General features: G+C 41.1%; 1 protein-coding gene across 1 annotated transcript in view; it reads right to left on the bottom strand.

The window, feature by feature from the left end:
• The window catches only part of LOC121887271 (carbohydrate sulfotransferase 15-like), a 36,478-nt gene that overhangs the window by 5,122 nt on the left and 9,386 nt on the right, over window positions 1-21,970 (bottom strand). The window contains exons 2-4 of the mRNA XM_042397972.1: window positions 8,316-8,918; window positions 6,578-6,917; window positions 2,733-2,876 (exon numbers count right to left, since the gene is read on the bottom strand). Coding sequence (XP_042253906.1) covers window positions 2,733-2,876; window positions 6,578-6,917; window positions 8,316-8,756 — 925 coding nt within the window. The 5' untranslated portion in view covers window positions 8,757-8,918. The remainder of the gene's footprint in view (window positions 1-2,732; window positions 2,877-6,577; window positions 6,918-8,315; window positions 8,919-21,970) is intronic.

Genomic DNA, 21,970 nt, shown 5'->3' with positions numbered 1-21,970 from the left:
TCCACACGGTGATGGTACTGGTGCTCATAATGAGTCAGAGGAGGTTGTTTCTCAAACAATTCAAGAGCAGAAACTTTATCAGGCTGTGCTGAGAAATGATATCCTGGATTCATTAGGCTGTCTGTGCCTTCATTATCCTCTTATCTTTGAAGTGAAACTGTGATGTATTTGGAGGGAACGCAACACGGGCCTTATCTGCCTCCCTTCCTCGGAATGAGGAAAGGAGGCAGACAACGGTCAGAGTGAAACAGGATCGCTGCTAATGCTGTTATGCCTAAAATGGTACACACTGTGATCAAGTCTATTTAAAAGGTCTCCATGTCAATTAAAAGAGCTTATTTTGCTGCACGGGGAGAGGCCATAATAGGGCAAACAAATGGCGGAGCCAGACCAGCGTGCCTCTGCTGTTTCACAGCGGCTTGGTTTTGGCCGGTGGTCGAGAAGAGTCAGAAGCCCAAGATCCTGGCCACAGGCCTGCACCTTGCTGGGCTCTCCCAGGGCATGGTGTGAATACTGAGCGGGGCTTTGGCACACTCCCCCCCTTACAAGGATTATTTATTTAAAGAGGGAAACAAAACAGGGCGGCATGCTAAGCTTCGCTCAATGCACCAACTCAGTCCAGTGTGAAAAGGCTATTGTTGAAAACTTAAATCAGTTCTTCTTTGCAGCTGAGCAGTTCTTTGAGATCATGTTTGGACGACGGGAAAAGACAGAGACAGATGGGAGCAGAGGGGCTGGGAGCAGGATATGCAGATAGAGGAAGGAGGTTTGTAAGACTTCTCCACCCCGCTGCGGATATTATTGCTGTCCTGACACAAAAAAACAATGATTCCTTTCTACGGCATTTCAGTGAAGTGGCTAAGTGAAGCAGAAGGAAGTTCAGTATTATTAAGCTGTTAGAGCCTCTCTATAGGGCTGAGTCACTGCTCTCTTAAAAATCACCATCACTCACTGGAGTGAGAGTGGCTGCTACAGAGCAGCACCGTGCTTCAGCCTCACTACCTGCTGCTTTAATAGCAGCTTTGTAATATTGGGGGCGAGATTACAAGTGAAGTTCCAGGCAAGTGTCAGGTCACCCTGAGCCAAATGCTATTGGCTGCAGCCTGACGAGGGCACAGAGTACTGTCATTCCTCGTTCGACACACAGATCACAGTGCTGATACAGTACATGACCTGAGTAACTAATATGATACAGCAGATGGTGGTAAGCTAAACCTGTCACTCTTACCAAACAGGAAGGTAGAGATTACACAACAGGAAATGTTTGTGCAACTAAAACTGCTGAGCATTCTGATTATTAAGGTTACTGACGATGTTCTACATGCTATCATTTGTATCTAGTTCTCTTGGTTTCCATCTAACATGTAATTCTTCAATCTGTGATAGATGGGTGGCGCTTTATTGGAACAGACAAATGCTGATAAGCAACTTCCTGTAATAATGTGCCACTCCAAGGTTCACTGAGTTCCAAGTAATCCTTTGCTTAGCTTTCTTAGTGTGGACTGGGGTTGGGGTAAGGTCAGTGTTGAGCTGGTTTCATACTTAATGTAAGAGGCAGTCCTGCCTACATATGGCATAGGTTTTTGATTTTGTTCAATCAGATTTCACCTTAACACTTTATTTACGTCCCCCACAGTAACTGTGTTTGCATTCTTTCATTCAATTTGTGATGAAGATTCAACAACGTTAAAGGTTTACTTTTCTAGATGGAAGACTATTGCCTTGCAGTTGACATGTTTACATTCTTTCATTTGGTATGTGAAAGAAACTGTTGTTTACAGTCAGCAAAAGATGTCCTTGCTAGATGTCTGTTACTGAAAAGGAGAAGACAACAGAGCCTTTCTTCAAATTGCTTCATGTTGTTTTCACTATCAACAGTCTTCTCTGGCATCAGAAACTTGTAGGAAAAAGAACAAACAGCCACAGCTGAAAAATGGCAGTTCTTGAGGTCTCCACATTGTATGTCTATAGCCTAAATATGTAGTCACATTTTTCAGTAGGCATATATCCCTTTACGTTGTAGCCTACGGCAGCTATGTGCTCCTCATTTGTATGCTGCTTTGGACAAAAGCAGTAACCTCTTAACACAGAGCTAGGAATCCATCTTTAGGGTGTTGGTCAGTTTGTTAAAAGTTTCTTACTGGATTGGAGAATTGGAGTATTTTATATTAAATCCCTGGTGACAGAGACAAAAGAGACCAAATGGAGCAACACCAGCAAGCACACGTCTTACACTAACTTCCCAGGAAAAGTTAGTCTCTCAAGCTGGGGACTGTCTGTTACAACCATACTCTAGTTTGCCAGTAAAAAAATCTAATGCAGAAAAACATGTGGACAGACTTTTAATGTCAGGATTTAAAAATGTAAAAAGTAGAGTCCTTAACACAAGGGGGGTGGAAAAAGGCAACCATTTTTCCATTATCCCTTCCCATCCTCTCCCAAATCAAATCCTGCTGGTAGCGCTACCAGAGCGTATAATGATCCCACCAATCGGTCCAAAAAAAAAACTAGTTGGTTAATAATGGACAATCTTTGTGGTACCAAAATATTTCATAAGTAATAAGTCCCTTTGCCTCACTTCAGTTGCTTTTAAAGCCAGTGATGTGTTATTTTAAGCTTGTCTTCTGCCCTCACCATTGGTTACTGAACAGAAGGAGAAGTACATATGAGGAGCCTATGAAATAAGTTTCCACTGTATTTTCAACGAATGTGAATTGAATCGTTTGACTTACCTATGATGATGTTTGGTTGGTTGGGGGTTCCACTGGCATTTGCAGTAAGGTTGCCTTGAATTTGGTAAGCAGCCTGATCAAACAAGTCCAGGTAGTCCTCCACTGGATAGCGATCATGGAAGCCCTCGCTCAGACGGATGATACCTGGTGGTGAAAGAAGACAGACGGTATTGTAGATACACCTCTTGGGGTCCAGTTGTAACTGGAGTGTCTGCTTCTGTCTCTTGGCTAGAATTCATCCAGTTTTTATTCCTGTCTGCACCCTCCTCTCCATGTGTTTGGGATCACACTACAGGAGGTCATTAGAGCTTCTGTTTTGTCCTAACTGTAGGGTGACCTATTAAAATCCAAGTTCAGATCCAACCCAAATTCAACAGGGAATACTGTCACCACTCAGTTTTCAATGTTTCCAGTTAAGGGCCGATGTCATGTTACTGCTTTGAATGCAAGATGCGTTTTCCATCTGAGCTGCTGTGGTCTACAGCATAATTGCAATTTACAAGGTAATTGTGGAGATTCAGTGTAGAACTTAAGAGTATCCATGCAGTATAAGGATAATGAGGTAGCTCGGGCGTCTGTTACTTCTAGTGATTCTTTGATGGTGTCGCAGTAAAACACCTTTCTCTAGTTAGCAGGAAAACATGATTAAAAAAACTCTAGTAAACTCTCCAAACAGCCAGCCTACATCATTATTCATCCAGAGCTGTCAAACTCGTTTGAGGTGTGATGGCGCTGGCGCTTCAGGGCTTTTTGTTTTTTTGTTTTTTTTATCCCTCTGCTTTTTGATATGAATGAAGCGTCACACAATCTCCAAATAGTCTGTGTTTCCTGATGGGTAAAGTATACGGCAGACACATCTGCTTAAGATTCAAACTGCTCCTCTAAGAAAGTTATGTGGCGCAGATCACATCAAATCACCTTTTCACCGCATCGGCTGAGTGGAGCCTCCAGGGGAATGAAATTAATACAAAACAAGACTATTTGAATTCAGAGTGTTCTCAAAGGATGTCTTAAGAGAAAAGTGCTGATTACCAATGCACAGCCCTAAGTGCTACACTAGAAGGAATATAGAGGAATGAAGGAGAGTGACGGCAAGATAAAAGGAAAGGGAGTGAGGGGGGACAATAATGGAGAAGGGACCTATGTCCTTGGGATACAGCAGCATTTGCTGCTACGCAACATCACAAGCTGCAGAAAATATGACAAATTAAGGCAAACAGCTCATCCACATCCCGCAGTTTTATGAGGCTCACATAATTATCAACTTAAACCAAATACAACACATTAAAAAAAAAGTATTGCATGCAGACTGATCAATCCACCAATTAGGTTTTATGAGTCTAAGAGGGATTAAGGGCATAGTCAGCAATTGGATGAACTTCAAAAGGATTGCTTTGGTTGCGACAGTTAAGCCTCCTTTGATATCGGTGGTTTGAATTTGGATGAAATTTTCAGAAAGTGTGGCCAAATACTGTATGTAACAACCTCAACAAGTATTATGCCTAAACCCCAGGTGCAATTATTAAAATCATTAAGTTATTTTTAGACTGATAGCTTGCGGCAACATAAAATGTATGCATCAGTCATTGCTGTGCAGAAGAATAGTGCTCCACAGTGAGAAATCACCATGAAAATTGAGTCCTCATGCCGCGCTGGTGTGATAGTGCAGCTGCTGTTCTTAAAGGAGAATTATGAGATTATCTACATGCTGTATGTGCACGTCTTTCAACTCAGTATAAAGTCATTATCTGATCTGCTTTCGATTCCGTAATCAGAGCTGACTTTGAACAGAACCATCAGTCGAGAGGCAGATCCGTGCCCTACAGTTTAACTGCTGCTCTTCACTTTTTTTTTTTTCTTCCTCTCCTACTTCTTCACAAATGAAGACACACATTAGTGACAATCACACACACTGGCTTACACTCCTGATGCCTGCCTCTTGAGCTGTTGAAGATTATCCATCAGTCTTAATGGCTGTTTCAGTTATAAAAGAAAACAAAAATGCATGTGGGTATTGGGGATGATGATTTGCCTCATTTTGGGTGCAAAAGCATAAGACTAATTTAGAATGTAGTCTATTGATAGACATCAATCAAAATCATTTTTCACATATAAGGGAAGAACAGACTCAAGATGTTTTTTTGTCATCAAATTGAACCAAAACAGCAATGCAACAAAGCATCTGCAAGTTAAGTAAGGGTTGGATTTGTTTAATTCAGAGGGTTCTGAGTTCATTCTGAATACAGTCTTACACCCAGATCTCGCATGAGTTTTAATCCCATCTGTGGTGGTGTGGTGGTTATTTTAACATCACAGATGCACGTGGAGAAAGAGACACACGTTGGCAACCACACATTCAGGCAACACAACCGCCATACTACCAGATGCCTGCTGTGAAGCGTCTCTTACCTCTTGGCACACAGTCTGAGGGTTTATATCTTTGTTTGAGTAAATAACATATTACCACCTGTTCAAACTCCATGAAAGCCAACGGCTTTAACCAGGATTGTGGGTGTAGGCTGTGTGTGTCTAACAAATTCGAACTGAAACAAGGCAGTGATTAACAGATAACATTAACCAGCTAAATTGGCAAATATTTCCTGAAACTACAGAGAAAAAAGCAGCTTGAAATATGCCCCTAAGAGTTTGTAAAATATGCAATAGCTCCTTCGTAAAATGAAATGATTTGCTATCCAATTTAATAAATGTATGATTGCTCTGTTACTCCTTTAAATGAGAGTATAAAATTCATGGTGTGCGAAGGGGGAGCAACCAGACAGCTTTAAAATAAAGCAAGAAATACAGAAGGAGCTGAAGGAAGCAAAGTTCACGGTGGGTAGATGTGTCATAAAAAACGAGCGCAACACCGGGTTTGCTAAACAAGAACAGGAAACAGTGCACCCACACATGTGGGTTCAAAGCGTGTGACAAGGCTTCAGATGTTGCATTTTTCACGTGTTCTTTTCAAGTGGCTTCTACCACATAGACAAATCTATGTCACAGACAACGGTGAAATCCTGTTAGTCTAGATTCTTCTGCGTATAGTCCTAGTTGAGCCATTAATGAGCACTGTCACCGCAGCCGTCTATTTATCAGGATGGAGAAGTTTCACTGGTAAGAGGCTGATGGCAGTGTAAAAAATAGCACAAGGGGAGGAAAAAAGAAAAGGACAATTAGCAGTCATAATGGTGAATGAGGCAGGCAGTAAAGATTCTAAATACACCATTAGAGCTGTAAATTTGAGGCTAACAACTCTCAGCTAGAAAATAAACAGTTTAAGTTTATTCTCATGCACAGCACAAGATGTGTCTTGAATATTCATTTCTTGGTTAATTGCATTGGGAGATTGAACCGCGTGCATCAGAGAGACTTAATTCATGTCACATTCAGGGCTCACATCCAGCTAGGCTTCATATTTAAAAGAAGGAGAAAAAAAGAAAGAAAACAATTGCATTTATTTTAGAAAAATCTCAGTTTGACAGAGTGTAAGGTTGTCAGCCAATACCCTGACAAAGAAACACCTCCCCCTAAATTACCGTACCACTGAAATGTATAGAAATGACGGAATTTAGTTTTTGCAATTCATGCATTTTAACAATATGACGACAGTAACAACGGAGGATAAATTTAATTATGCTCATGCAACCGACAGGCCTGCCTTTGAGGGTGAGACCCCTTCAAATTTCTGTCACTGAGTGCTTTTCTGAAGCCCCCTGAGGTATGGCTCTGCCAAAATGATATACGGTAGAGAGTCACATTTCACACTCTTAATACTCTCGGGCTCTTATTATTGTGTACCAGCCTGGAGGCCTCAACCACAGCAAATTATAGTTTTCTTTACTCACCAAACCTCTTGCGGGTCCACCAGTGTGGCTCTTTGAAAGTGGTGAACTTGACATCTGGGTGCAGTCTCAGTCTGTCATACAGGTCTGTTGTGCCACACTTTGGTTGGCCAATGATATAGAAATAAGGGAGGCACCGCATGCGGTAATGTTTCCCGCCGCGGTGAAACAAATGTTCTCGGAAAGTGTTCCTCAAGTGCTGAAACACGGTCCGGAAGCGCCTCGAATAGCGCGCGTACAAGTTTGTCCTGTATGGGTCCGAAGTGATATTCCCAGTGTAGTCCTCGTACCAGCAGGGGTTCTTGACACCAGGCAGGAATTTGCGGGGGATAACCGAAAACATCTGTAAAGGGCAAAAAAATAAGCTGCTGAGTCACCATGCTTCCCAGATATACACAAGCATTTTAGGCAAAGCCTTATGTAAACTCTTGGGATTACCAATGCTAAGTCTGCATGATGAAAGATAAATACATTCAAGAAATTTCTCAGATACATTAAACAACTGAAAACTTTTTTTATATGTGGGCCACTGTTTTGGCAGGTGTAGTCAAACACCATCTGTGAGATCAAACTGCACATTCATGACAAGTTTGTGCAGGAGGATAATCTCTGGAGGGGCAGATATGCAGTAAATTGGCTTTAGATGCATGGACACATTGATACAAGTGAGTGCACATGTACATGAACAGACAGTATTTTGAAATTGTTCTTTTTTGTTGTGTTGGCTCAATAAACTTAAAAAATTCAAGTTTTTATCTAATATTGTTTAGGAGACAGAAAGTGATTAGACAAATTAACTTAAACTTAAATAAAGTCATCATATCAAATATTTTGTCTGTCTTGGATTAAAACCCAAACAATAAAAAAGCATATCTGTGCTAATACTCTCTGACTGTATTGTACATGAACAGACATGCAGTCTGCCTGGGGAGATAAGGATGATTCATCCTCAGGTGTCGACACATTTCCACCATAGTTTCTTTCTGGAGCCTCCTCACATTTCAAACTGTTTTTTGGTGATCAGACACAACAAAGACCCCTGTTACTACCATTCGCTCACTGCCTGTGATACACAGCTACTTTAAGGACAATTAATGCCGGATCCATCCACAGACGTGGTATTGATTGTCCCGCGGCCCCACTCTCCTATTCATTAGCTTGTTCAATAAGAAATTAGTTATGTTGCAAATAGCCCTGGCAAAATCCATTATCATTAGGATTAACAATTAATTGAACCAGGCTTTGAGGTGAGACGGACACTGTGAGAAAGCGACGGGGCCAGTGTGTTGGAAGACTGTGGGATGACTTTGAGCTTTAAATCCCCCCTGAAAAAATTTGGTAGAGACATATGCAATTATCTTGCGTGACATGAAGTGTTATACAAGGTTTTCAGCAGTTTTATCTTTTTTAGAAATTAAATTAGAAACTGCAGCCAGTGGGGAATAGCACTGGCGTAGCTGTATTGAACCCTACGTAGACAGCATATATAGGCACGAATACTCATTTGAATTACCTTTTCACTTCAAATTTAATTACGCTTCAAGACACATCTGTGATTGTCAATTAAAAGAGAGATCGATATCATGCTGGGCCACGTTTGTAGTATGATTAAAATAGAGAGATAACATTTACAATATAAAACAGGTATTCGTTACGGCAATCAATCTGATTTTTTAAAAAAAACAATCCCTTTGAACACATTTAATAAGAGATAAGACAGATCTATGTTCTGGTTACTCACATGTGGCTCACTGTTAACCAGTGCCTTGAGCTCTGGGAGCTGTCGACTACTGCGAAACTCCACCTTGGATGTGATGGACTTGACCACCAGTTTAATATGTGCGTAGTCCTTGACTGACGAGAGGTTGAAGGCAAAGGGCCCGGGGCTGACCAGGCTGCTGAAATGATAGGGGGACGGAGTGAGGAGGAGGCCCTTCTTGTCCCCCGTCAAAATGTACGAGGCCATGATGAGGAACATGACGGCCAGGCCGAATAGGAAGCTGTAGAGCCGGATCTTGCGGAAGCACCCCAAGGTGCTCCACCTCCTTGGCAGCTCCCGTTTCACCTCCAGGACGGCGAACAGGTTCATGGGAGTGTCGTCCACCTGCAGTAGAAGTGGCCTCTTTCGGTAGTCGTCCACCGAGGAGCCCAGCAGGCTGTATTTGTAGTCCATCTGTGTCATGGTGTCCACGGCCAGCAAGTCCCAGGTGTCACAGCTCACACACAGGGAGGTGTTATGGAGCAGGAGACAGCCAGACCGGAGGTTTTGGGATGCGGGAATAACTGATAGCTGATATCCATGATGGGTTGTGGTGAACAGCCCACCTCATCCACTGACGCCTCCCTGGTTAGAGGAAAAAGAAAGTAAACTAAGAGAGAGAAGACCAGCAGTCAAGATTGACTCATTGTTTTAATGTTTGGGCTAATGCAGAAGCTTCCAAAACCGCATAATCAAAACCTCATAAATATTTGAAATAACTATGTGAAACTCTGTTTTACAACTGTGATTTATGCTGTGCGGATTTGGACCCCTTTTGCCTGCAATCTGAACGTAGCCTATGTCACCTCTCACACTCTTATATAGAGCTGAGGCTCTTTGCGTAACAATTACAGTCACTGCAAGAGATGTCTCATTCCCAGAAGTTGCATTGACGTAATACTGATAGTCACGTCCTGCTCAAATGCTGACTTGCAATTGGGGGACCAGGTTACCACAAAGGAACTGATTGAAATTCTTTCCATTTTAGTTTCAGTTCACATTTTATACCTCAAAAGCATTTCATCACATCCCTTAGTCTCAGAAAAATGTAGTAAGGTAATACTACTTTGTGAAAGCATTCAAACAGTATAAAACTGTAGGGAATTCTGCTTGAACCTCTGTGTTTCTGCAGTTGAAGCAGTTTAACCTCAGGCTGTTCAAAGGAAAATAAATTGATAGTAGAGGGAAACAGTGAAAGAAATCTGTCTGCTCTGAATATTGATGACTTAGGTGAAATGCCACTGAGAATAGTAATAAGTCATCTGGTAAATGACAACACAGTTCAAAAGATCAAATTCGTGGAAAATCGGACCTCTTAGAATATGACTAATAACTGAGTAATAATCACGTTATACAGGGTTCAACTATTTCCGCTGATTTTCTCTTAGACTTCCTCTTTTAATCAGACAGCACAGCAACACCCCTCTCTACCTCACAGTCCATCCTCCCATCCTTCCTGTGCATCGGAGTCACAATATGGAGGGAGCGATAAGGATGAGGGATGCATTCAGCCTAGAAACTATGAGGCTGTGTATAAGACTCTCCTAGGGAGAGACACGAATATAAGAGACACCCGGTCTGGACCGGAGAAGGGATTATATTATCAGAAAATGGTATTCCTCACTGTGAAGTCACATGGATCAACAGTCACCCACAGATAAAAGGAGGGCCAATGTCTACGGGGTGAAAGAATTGGGGATCTTTAATGATAATGCTCCTTCAGCAGCAATGTCTACTTTTATCCTTGAGGCTTTCTTTGTGTCTGGAGATGAGCCAACATTATGGCAGTGAATACAACCCAGCATAATGACAAAAAGCCAACAGAGCCAAGAGTCTAGGACACTTTTCAAAGGGTGAGTGGGATGTTCAGGAATATGGCTGAAGCCTTTGGTATTGTTTTACACATTCACACTTGAAACTGTATGGATACAGCCATAAGGTATGATGTATGTTATACCTGCAACCTGGTCCTGCTCGCATACATCATAAGATAAGGGTGCTATGGAAGTGAGTCATTGCTCCTCCTCACGGCTGCTAATATTGTCTGTACCCCCACCGCCGCCCATCGCCCACACCCTATGCACAGCTCTGTATCTGTGGAGCTTGCGGCAGAGCTGATAAGAGGACGTCTGGAGAGTGCCTGCCTCCCTGCTCAAGCAATGTCATTTACCCCCAGCTGAGCCCTCAGCGTCACCTCACAGCAACAGTCCCCATCTCTCCAGGAGACAGGTGGAGAAATAACGAGCCTGCTCTGAAAAGACAGATTTCCAGCCCTCAAAAAGTTTTGTCTGACAGCAGCTTCAGTCAGTGAAAAAGAGCGCTGAAGGTTCACCGCAAGAAGCTGAAAGGACACTCAGATATTAATGTTTTCGCTTTTAGCCAGAAAATGAACCTATCTTTTGCAGCAGGATTATTTTTATCACTTTCCAAAAAAAAAAAAATATGAGCAAGAGTAATGGATTTTAAATTATGCTAGCTACTTCAATTAAAGTTTGCCCACACGTTGCAGATGGCGTATCAGCGTTTGTCTCGTATAAAAGTTCACCAGAACAAGTGTGTTCAGGTGCCTCCTGTTATTCAAATAGTCTGTGATTGTGTGGGATCCCATTTTAACAAATACTCTAATTTTCCAAAGTGATAAAAGGCTCAGTTAGACTAAGAGATATGCTTTCAGCAGAAATGTAATTATTGCAGGTTAGAAGTCCTAGCACTCTGAGTGGGATGACATTTTCAGGATTGTACTTTGTTAACAAGCCCGCTGTTTACTATTGACGACCATATGCACTCATCTGTAGTCATCATGACATTAGCTCTTATTGACTGCCTGTGTCCTTCATCAAGGCTGAAGTCAATGGGGTGCTTGTGCTTGAGGCAATTTAAGATAGAGGGAAGGAAGAAGAGGGCATGAAGGTTAAAGATAGAGAGAGAGGTAAAAAGAGAGCACAAAGATGGAAAGACAGGAAGAGGAAAAGGGAACTGTGTCATAAACAAGAGAATGGCACTCTCAAGGGAATTCACATCTAAATCAATCAGTCAGCTAACTGTAGCAGTGGGTGACTGGCAGCTTGACAGATCTGCTCTATTCATAAAGCAAATACATTTCTTCTATCCATCAAACCTGATGAAATAGCTTAACTTGAACAGAAATATGGTTGGGGGGCAGTGGACAAAGGTTGCATCATTCGCCGTTTCACCTGACAAACCTCTGAATCCACAACACGAAAAAAAATGGCAATTTGAACATTTTCATCACTGACTGTGAAGGCCGTATCTTAAGGTTAACCACATCATTACCGCACATTCAGTCACTTTCACTTGTAGTCACTTAAATGACATAAAACATAATCACAGTTTGTTTGGTTTAGAATTTTGTTTATTTGCACCGTATGACACTAGCACATACATTTAGTTTACATTGTTTTGTCACATTACTGGTTTGTTTAATAAAGTTATATTAATTCCTTTCTCTTTGCCTTTGAGTTAGGTGAGTGCTGAGTTCTCCTTTCTGGTCTGGCAAAAGATGAGGCTGAGGGTGTGGCCTGGTTATATGCAGATGCCCAAGCCAAGGACCAGACCAAGAGCTCTGACAGCATGAGGGAGTTATTGTCTATGCTGTCTTCCTCTGTATGTGTTTATTGATTTGATTAGCCAGTATATATGTTTGCTTCATGTCTTATCTTGTTAGGTCTGTTGGTTGAGTTAACATCCTGTTTTGTTAGTCTTATTTTTCAGAATTATGTTTTGTTGACCTCTTTTTAGGGGCCCTGTAACTTAGTCAATTCAGTTACCTCCATTTATTTTTTTTTTGTTAAATCTCTTTGGGAAAATAAAACCCAGTTTTGAAAGTTGTGAAACCTGTGTTTACTTGTGCTTTGACTGCTTGGTCAATGACACTGACGATGGATGTTACCACATTTATTTCTGCACCTCCGACGGGATTTAGTGGAAAGGAAACTTTATGCTCACACATGACGTAATGTAAACTCCTGAACAATTTTGTCCATTTACAGTTCTGTTGAAGTTTTATTCGAACAAGATGTCCGTGGCTTCAAAAAGCTGACAAAAAAAGGAAAAAGGAGAAAGGCGGCGTTACTTTGTGTAATTCTACTTTGAATGGAAAGCAAGGAAAAAGAAGGGTGGAGGGGGTTTGGTGTTTTTCAGCGAAGTTCAGTTTTATTTCTACCACAACACAGTTTAAGTCAAGACCACAGTTACCTGCAATATTTATAAAACTATTCCAATAATAAAACAAGTTCATTCCATTTTATTAATGGAATTTTTAACAGCAGCCATGTGAGAAACTGGATCACAGAACTCCTCAAACTGCAAGACCGCCAACCAAAATTCCTAACATGCCAGGACATTTGGATCAACACATGGATCAACAGTCACCCACAGGACATTTGACACAGGAGGTCTAGCAACCCCCTGTGTCAAATGTCAAACAACTGGACTGCAGATCTGGCAGAAATTGACCCTGATTCTAAAATGAGTCTGGGCCAACAAATTGGGGGTTAAATTTGGGTTTAGTGTGGCCAACTTTTGTAAAGACTGGGAAAGATTAGGACTACAAGTTGAAAAGTCCCAAGTATAAATGTTTGACTGGGGGGATCAAACACGTTAGCCACACAGATAACTTCATAATGATTGTAATTAACTTCAAAGACACTGGCATCCCTGGTAATGGTCTGCATGCTGTGCTGATGGTTCCTTCCCTGTGTGGTGCAAATGAAATTGCCACTCATCAGAGACAGACCTCTCCATACTGTCTACCCTGTCATTCAGGGACAGATCAGTGAAACAAGCAATCAGGCAGATTTGTTTAAAGTCTGCCGTCTACTCTGTTCCTGGATGTCCATCTTGGCTCTGAAAAACCCAACCAATCTCAAACACTGGCAGCTAATTACTGTCTTGTGTACCTTTCCTTCTTCGCTTAACAGTTCTTTGCTTTGTGTTTATCGCCGTCGATGCAGGATGATTGATTATTTGTGTGAAAAGCCACAATGTAGATGGACAGATTATCTTTATTTGTGCTAAGCACCAGTCGAAATCTATTGTTGTTAACCACTATTAAGTCGTCTTCTGCTGCAAAGCAACTTTAAAAGCTGGTTGAATTACAGCTTTTCTCTTGCTGTCAATGTGCTTTCTTTAGCATTGATTATGAAGACAATAACTGCCGAGTGGTGACACAAACATAGTAGACAAGCCTTTACTTGCAAGGTAAGAGTATTGTTATGTTTTTCCTATACCGTCCATGAATTGTGGTCAACAACAGGTCATATTCAGACAATGCGAATGGCAACTCAGCAACCCTTAAATCATTCATTCCTCAAACCACAGTGGTATTATACCTGGCTGGAGAAGCAGTCTGTGCAGTGGAGAGCACGCTGCTGTCCTACTTCCTCAGCTCTCTGGTATTTAAAATGGAGGAAATTAATTGCATGGCCTGCTGATGGGCCCCTGAAATGCCATTTATGTTTTGATTCAAAGCAGAGCACCAGCTTTGTCTCTCTCAGGCTACAAAGAACACGCTGCTCCATATCACAGAAAACTGTTAAAATATCTTAGTTATCCTCACAGACCTCCCTGTTTTTTTGTCTTCATCTTCGACTGCCAGAGAAGATTAAAAGGCCTTTTTTTCCATTGAGCGTAAAAATAACCCATTTACAGTGGGACTCTAAAGTTTCCAGCTTGTTTTCTCTTGGTGCAGAAAGACGCTCTGTAAGATAATTTGCCTCAGTATAAGTGTCTGTCCTCAGAGGGCTAGAAGAGGGAGGTCTTCTTAAATGTCAGAGTATCTTTTATTATTCAATGCTGTTTACACAGCATGTCAGCTTTAACTGTACTTATCTGCAGGAACAACAGGCAGATTAGAGGTTTTGTTGGCGACACAGTGGAATGCTATATGAAGTTTTGCACAGAGCGAGTCGATAAGCTCAGGCAAGCCTGAGCCATATTACTGCAAAGATACGATGAATTATGAGTTACATCAGAGAAGTCTGGATGATGAACGAGCAAATAAAGATGTCATAAGACAAAGAGAATAAATATATTACATACAGTAGATACATAATACAGTAGATTTTCTCTTTAAAAGCACAGTATGCATTACAAACACCATGACCATTATGAGGCGCAGAGCAGGTTATGTATTACTGACTCATAAACAAGAGAACGCAGTGTAAACAAGTGATTATCTCTGATTCAGGTGTGTAAGCTGATACACATTCCTTCAGTGTTGCAGCCTCCCTATAGAGAAAGAAACTTGGACTCTTAGAGTGAAACTTAGAGTGAAAAAACACAAGTTGAATGTGCACAGCATAAACAACAATCTGCTACCAGCTTGCCCTCACAACCACAGATCCATAAAAAAAGAGACAAAGAAAGAAAGCAAGCTTGGTACGCTTGCTTCATTCAAGGTGTGGAGGAATATAAAACATGAGGATAGTTTGATGGAGTGGATTGGAAACCCTGTGACAAACAGACTTGGGAGACCTTGAGAATAGAACAGCACATTCTGTTCACAGAGTCCTTGTGTGCAGCTGCCCAGGAGTACCCTCGACCTACTCCCACACACTGATTTCAACCATCCGCTGTCATACTGAAGAAACAGTATGTCATTTCACAACAAGCCCGTCCACAAAGCATTATCAAACCATTTCCCCTTTAGGACCACTTAGGGATGCGCCAAAGCAAATAAGCAAAAAAACAAAAATTTGAAAAACTGAAAAATAGAGTGAACAGATAATGACTCAGTTCAGTGTAAGCAGAGTGTCAGAGCTGCCAGACTCAGCCAGTTTCTCTTCATGGCTTTTTCTTCATAAACAACTGATGAGCTGACTGTAAAAGGCAATACTGGCTGAAGGGCTGTAAACATGCATTTACTGTACGTTCACTTCTGCTCATCTTCACTCTTAACATTCTCAAGGGACTGGAAGTGGATTTTGGTTGAAGTCCACCAATAACACAGGAAGTACTGTCAGAAAGAGGAACAAAAGGGGGATGGAGGGAGGGGGGGGGGGGGGGGGGGTGTCATCGCCGTGTCAGCTGGAGAAAAATGTTTTTCCACCAGGCCACTCACAATAATTAAAGTTCAGTAGGGGGCCACCGCAAGGGTGGTACAGCCATGAGCCTCAGCCTGACATGTGACACTGAAGCAACCTTGTGATTGGTTGAAGAGGGCCGGTGATGAATAGCTGCTGATGACACTGACACTCCCTCCTCCAGTATCAGGGCTATTTTAATTTGCAAGGGGGCATCTTAAAGGAACACAATCTCTATCCAAACACTGTGGATAAGTCTCATCTGTTTAAAATATTTTCAGTGGAAAACACCCTTAATCTATTTTAAAGGACATTTAACTTACACACCCAAAAGTTATGTTTCTCGCTGCAAGAAGATATTGATCACAAGCACAAGCGAAAGCAAAAGAGCAAACTGCAAAGAGAAAACTGGGGAGATGATGCAAATGAGCAGCACAATGCACCACAGTCTCTCTGAGTACATAAGCACAGTCAAACTCCTGTGAGTTAGTGCTGCACGGGGTCATAAGTTTGGTTTGAGAAGTGGGGGGCACATTAAAACGGGTGGTCTGGGGGTCCTCCAGTATTCCCATCTCCTGCATTTCTACATACATTTAGGGACTACAGTAACCAATACAAAATCCGGGTAATAATTAGGTTGGTCATTGGCTAAATGGCTAAATTCTGTCAGAATAGTACTAAATATTCATAAGAAAAAGCTGTCTTACTTTCTGTATTGTTTAACCCATAACTTTACTGAACTTCACATGTTGAGTTCTTCAATTATGGATATATAAATATATTGAAGAACGGGACTGACAGATATATGGTACATTATTATGGCACAATCAATAGATAATGTGTTATTTGCAACTTCAGTCACAACAAACACATTAGTAAGAGTGTATCGGCGTTGGCTCAGTCAACGTTAGCCTAACATCAACAGGTACAGACAGAAAATATTATCCTAGGCTAAATTACTGAATAGCCTTCTACTCAACCAACTCATGTGTCCTTTCTTTCTTTTCATCTCCTCTCCAAAGAAAGACATTATATTTAACTGCTGCTGTTAGCATTTCATTTTTATGAACAACCACTTGCTCATTCAGTGAGCAATTTGTATGTAATGTACTATAGAACTGCATAGACAGGCTGTCCGTGTCCGCTACTCGCCCGTGGCAATTTTTTGGAGTATATCAGGGCCTTACAATCAGCAGCTCAATTCACATTCTCGGCCAAAAACTGACAGCTGGCTTGGTAGTGTATTAAGCTATATTTTTTTTACGCCCCCGGTGCTGCAAATGGTATTTTCACCTAGATTTTTGTATTATTGATTTTTTTTACACAATTTAATCAAAATACAAGCTGCTAGACTCTGTTTTTTTTTAATAAAAATGTAAATTATGAGTTTTAACTATGGTATATCTATTTAAATAAATCAATTTGAAAAAGCATCATTGGTGGGAGTAAATGAAGCGAAAACTGAAGTGGGCTACTGAAGCATGAAATTAATCCTTACAATAGCTTGGGAGTACAAGAGACACATCTGGCAATGGGATTGCAGCGGTGTTACATCTATACAATGTACCCCAAAGCCCTCTGAAAGTCACTTCCTACTCCTGCCGCCCAATCCAGTCATGTAAATCACAACCGTGTGACACAAGCAAGAAAGAGAAGATCAGTATTCACTTTGGTTCAGAGTGGATTCATTCGTCATATTATCAAGGGAGAAGTCATCCATCACATTCCTCTAAATCACACAAACTGTTGACCAAAGATCAGAATCTAATCTCCAGGAAGTCAGCGGCGGCGCACCCCCCCCTTAGGAGACCAGGGGGACCTGACCGTGACCTGGCCGAGGAGCCATTGGGTCAAATTATCAACACAGCCCTCAGATACTTTCACTGTAGTGAAGGGTGACGAGAAACGTGGCCTCTGCCCTGGATTCATAACAGCAGCTCAGCTGGGATCTCAAACGAAGTCCCAGTTCAGCACTTTCCTCCGTCTTATCTTTTATTCATTATTTTAATTTCACAGACAGCCTCCCACAGCCAGGACTCCTTCTGAGGTGGATAAACGCTTATGACGGTGTCATTAAAAAGTGCAGAAAAACAATGGCTGCCATTTTAATTATTGATAGTGGTAACGGATATGTTGTGAAGGGCATGGGGTGTTCTGGTCTCTACTTAGAACACATACAATGAGGCTAAATTGGGACTGAATATGATAATTGGGAGATAGCAGGAAAGGTGACAGGTAATCTGAATTCCAACACACCAAATGTGTCTTTTCTTGAATGGGAGCCTATTTTACATCAAATACGAATAAATGATGGTAATTTAATTTGGAGAGCCGCATCTTCAACACAATAAACAATCAAGGATTTCTTGTGTGAATGAAAAAGAGCTTCAAGTTTGAGGGGCATATGCAAAATAGTGCTGTGTTCGCACAGCAGCTTCCCATGAATAATTTATTAGGGTGAACTTAGATGTGATGTGCCTGTAACTTATTATATAACTTCAGAAAATGTATACCCTGATGAATTCAAATAATTCTGGGGACATCCTCATGTATATTTCCACAATTTCCCTGCTGCTTTTTAGAAGATCTTTCTAACAGTGATCTTCCAGTCACTTTAATTCACTTCTTCCATTTTATCTTTTATCTAGTGTTCCGTGTCAGTGGTCAGATGTTGTCGTCTCTTGATGCTGATTCATATTCTTTGTTTGTGAAATATGAAACGGTCTCACTGACAGACTGGAGATGTAGGTGGAAATAAAAGAAGCCCAAAAAACAAGCATAGTAGAGACGGCAACAGAATGCTGACAGAGGAAACTTATTGTAAGTAAAGTGAATGTGAAGTCTTGAAATATCACTTCGATTCACGGATGCTCAGTGCTGCGTAGGAGTATTGGAGGTTTTTGGGATTTGTAAAATACGTGCCAATCGGTTTCTCATCCGCTTAAGGTCCATCTCTTGTGTTTTAAATTGCCAATAATGTGGGTGGCAACTGCAGCCTCTAACATTTATATAGAGCACCATTAGCAAGTCAGCAACAGATCTGTTTTCCTAAAAAATGAGGCATCCCACAAGCAGTCCAACTAGAAAGTGAAAGAGTCAATCTTGAGCGTATATATCGATACTTTTATACAGATTAAATTAAAAGAGAAACACAAGCATACTGGAGACAACAGTGAAGCAATGGCCCTTTACCTAATCTGACCTTTTCCTTCAGACAACCACCTTTTCATTTGTTTAACATTCTCCCAACACCTGCTCCTGCTTGCCTCCTCACTCTCTTTATGAGACCTGACAGGCTGGCGGCCTACATATGGACCAAAGTTCAATCTACTGTTAATCTTCCATTTTCTTCAAGAAGCAGACAGACCTGGGGAAAAGAAGTTGGTAATTAATCCAATGGGAATGTTTACTGTTTCCAGTGGAATGTCTCTGAACCCACAGTGCAGCATGAATGGATGTGGTCCAAATCAGCTCACAGAAAATTTGGGGAAACCCGGTTAGTGAGGTTAGAGGAACACAAAGTAACACTTGAAAAAAAAAATGAACCAAAAATGTTGTGGGTAGAACTTTCAAGACTGTTTTCTAACATTTAACTCAATATTGTAGTTGTTAGATTTACGGTACTTTTCCATACACGTGTTTTTGCCCATTGCCATCTGTGCAACACATCTGTGCTCTGTTGTTCTGTGCTCTGGAATCACAGTACAGTTGGTAAACCAATACTAAAAAGTGCCTTTATGGCACATCTGTGCAATATATAAATACATTATGTATTTTGCTTAAGACTCAACGGGATAATCACGAGAGCCAATAAAGTCGAGAAATTTGAAATATAGGTCAAAGTGCTGCAAATCTGTGCTCCTAACAGAAGGCACTAACAGTGAGTTTTAAAGCTTGAGTAGCATATAAAATGCAACAAACATGTAGAACTGATCCTGGGAAAAACTGCAAGTCATTTATTGGACACCATTTGGATGATAAATCAGTGTTGAGTGCTGTAAAACATTTTGGGCAAAACTTTTCAGCTTGTGACCCCCTGAAAACTAAATTATATCTACAAACAGGTGACAAACTAAAGGACAAACCAACATAAAGTGTCTTAGTAAGGTGCCACCAGAACATCTTCAATGCACCTTGGCATTGATTCTACAAGTATCTGGAACTCTACTAGAGGGATGAACACCATTTTCCAAAAGATGTTCCCTCATTTTGTGTTTTGATGATGGTGGTGTAGAGCGCTGTGTAAAACGTTGGTCCAAAATCTCTCATAAGTGTTTCATGATGTCTTTCCCATAGATCTAAATGCAGATGTCACATTAGTCACTGTTCCTATTGAAACATTAGCCAGTTGAGCAGTCTTTGTGACTGAAGCTTCCACCATCCATGCCCCAACAGTGAACCCTCTTTCAAAGTCACTTAGATCTTGTCCTCTCCCCATCTGGATACACAATCAGAATCAACTGGGCCAGCTCAATATTTTTATACATGCCACAGAGCAGGACTGGATGTTAATTGTTCCATTGTACAATGCAGTGCACTTGTGTGGAAGCATCTGCATTCTTTATGTTTCTCCACTCATTTATTCAGATTTTTCCTTTAACTTGTCACTCGTCTGTACTTATGCATCATCACAAATTGTGAGCATTGTCTTGCTCGTTCTTTCAACACAACCGCGATGATGATGGAACGGAGAATCAAGCTAATGTTCCTGCTAGTGCTACTAGCCTGACAGCGGCCTGTCTGAGGCTCATTGAGAGCTATTTATGTTCATGCATGGATGAGGCCAGACTATCCAACCTCACTTTCCTGTGTGTTGAGCAGGGCATAAACAATGACAAAGACAAAGTGGTTGGCAGGTTTGCCACCATGAAGGAAAGGAGGATAGAGTTTTAAGAAACAGTTCCATGATAGGCACAAAGTTTGTTAACCTATTAATTATTTTGTTCTATGGAGGATGGTGGAATACACTAATTGGCTGCACTAAACTACTGCAGGCTGAGCAGAGACAACAACTGGTGAGTGACACATCCATAATTAGTCTTTGTTAACTTAAATTTTGGTCATGAAGAAATCACAATTTAAATTAATCTGTTGTGTCACTGCCTGTGGTGTTGTAGACTGTCTACTTTGTATTTGAATAGGCCTTGCAGTGTTGTAGACCGCTCTGTCTATTTTATGTTTGAATAGGCCTTAATAGTGTTGTAGACCGCTGTGTCTATTTTATGTTTATGTTATTCTCGAGTAAGAAAGACATGAACCGTGCATTGATTAAACCGTTCGTCAGTCAATGCACATAGAGCGCCGCATGCTGTCCTCGGTGCTGAAACATTTGAACACAACTGGCAACCTTTTTTCTTTTTTTGTTTTAATGAATAAGCTTCTCTGACAAAGTGGCCTCACTGTATGTTTTCTTAGACATACAGTGGGCTTGCTTGGCTCAATGAGTGACAATTTGTTTTTATGGATAGGATAGGATAGGTTAGGACACATAACTATTTTACAGTTGTGAATTTTAAAATGATTTTATCAGAAGGGCCCCTTTGAGAATGCTCCGCCCCCGTTGACAGCGCAGAAATAATACTCAGTGGTGACTTATTATTCAGTGGTTCCAGCTTGGGAAACTCAATTAAATCATAATTTAACTGTTTGAAATCAATCACACTTAAGTCTAATTAGCAAACACTTTACAGCTTGTTAGCAGTCAACAGTATGATTATACAAAATTCCTGAATTACATGTCATTACTACATGTAATGCTTGAGATTAACACTATGGTTGTGTGATGAAACTGTAATTTGCTATGTAGAACTCTTTTATTCATCACTACAGACTGAAAGGGACACTGGGGATGTATCGTATTGCTTGTAATTCATTGTTCTCAATAGGTACATGTACTTTAGAAGCTCCAGTAGTTGCTCAGCAGACAGAAGATGATGATGATGATGATGATGATGATGATGATGATGATGATGGTAACCAGGACAGCTGAAGTCACTGAGGACTGGACAGCCAAGTGGGAAAAATAAGAGGAGCTCATTTGTTAAATCAAATGAGGCTTGAAAGAAACTTTTTTCTGCTTTTTTTTTCCTACTCCCCTCAAATAAACTTGCTTACTGATCAGACTTACAGATCAGACTGACTAATGCTGGAGGAAAACTTGAGCATCTCCCAAAAAACAAACCGCAATCTCTAAAATCCTGCTGGTGCGATGGTTCCAGGCGTAGCTCGGCACAATCGGAGAAATTCAGCTTTTCTGATACAACTTGGATGCTGAAGACTCCCAGAAAGGCACCATCTCCACTCAGTGAACTGGAAAAAAAAAGTCTGCCAAGCTATTAAAGAGTATATTTTTTTTTTCCATCTGTGACTTGGGATGAGGTGAGGCACCACAGGCCGTGACGTTTTTCAGAGCAGGTTCCTGTTTCACCTCTTAACGCTTTCTTAAGGTTCTCCAGGAGATGTATAGTAATCCTGTGCGGTAGCGTTTCACACCTAGTTAATAGTCAAAGCTTCATCTCTAACCACGCTGAGCCCTCTGCCAGATAGGGATATGTGCATGGATTGAGTGTTAGCCTACGACTGCCAAGAAAACGT

The sequence above is a fragment of the Thunnus maccoyii genome, chromosome 20 (genome assembly GCF_910596095.1).
Source record: "Thunnus maccoyii chromosome 20, fThuMac1.1, whole genome shotgun sequence".
NCBI classification, from domain to species: domain Eukaryota; kingdom Metazoa; phylum Chordata; class Actinopteri; order Scombriformes; family Scombridae; genus Thunnus; species Thunnus maccoyii.
Note: the sequence above shows the minus strand (reverse complement) of the source record. Positions and strands in the feature narration are given on the sequence as shown.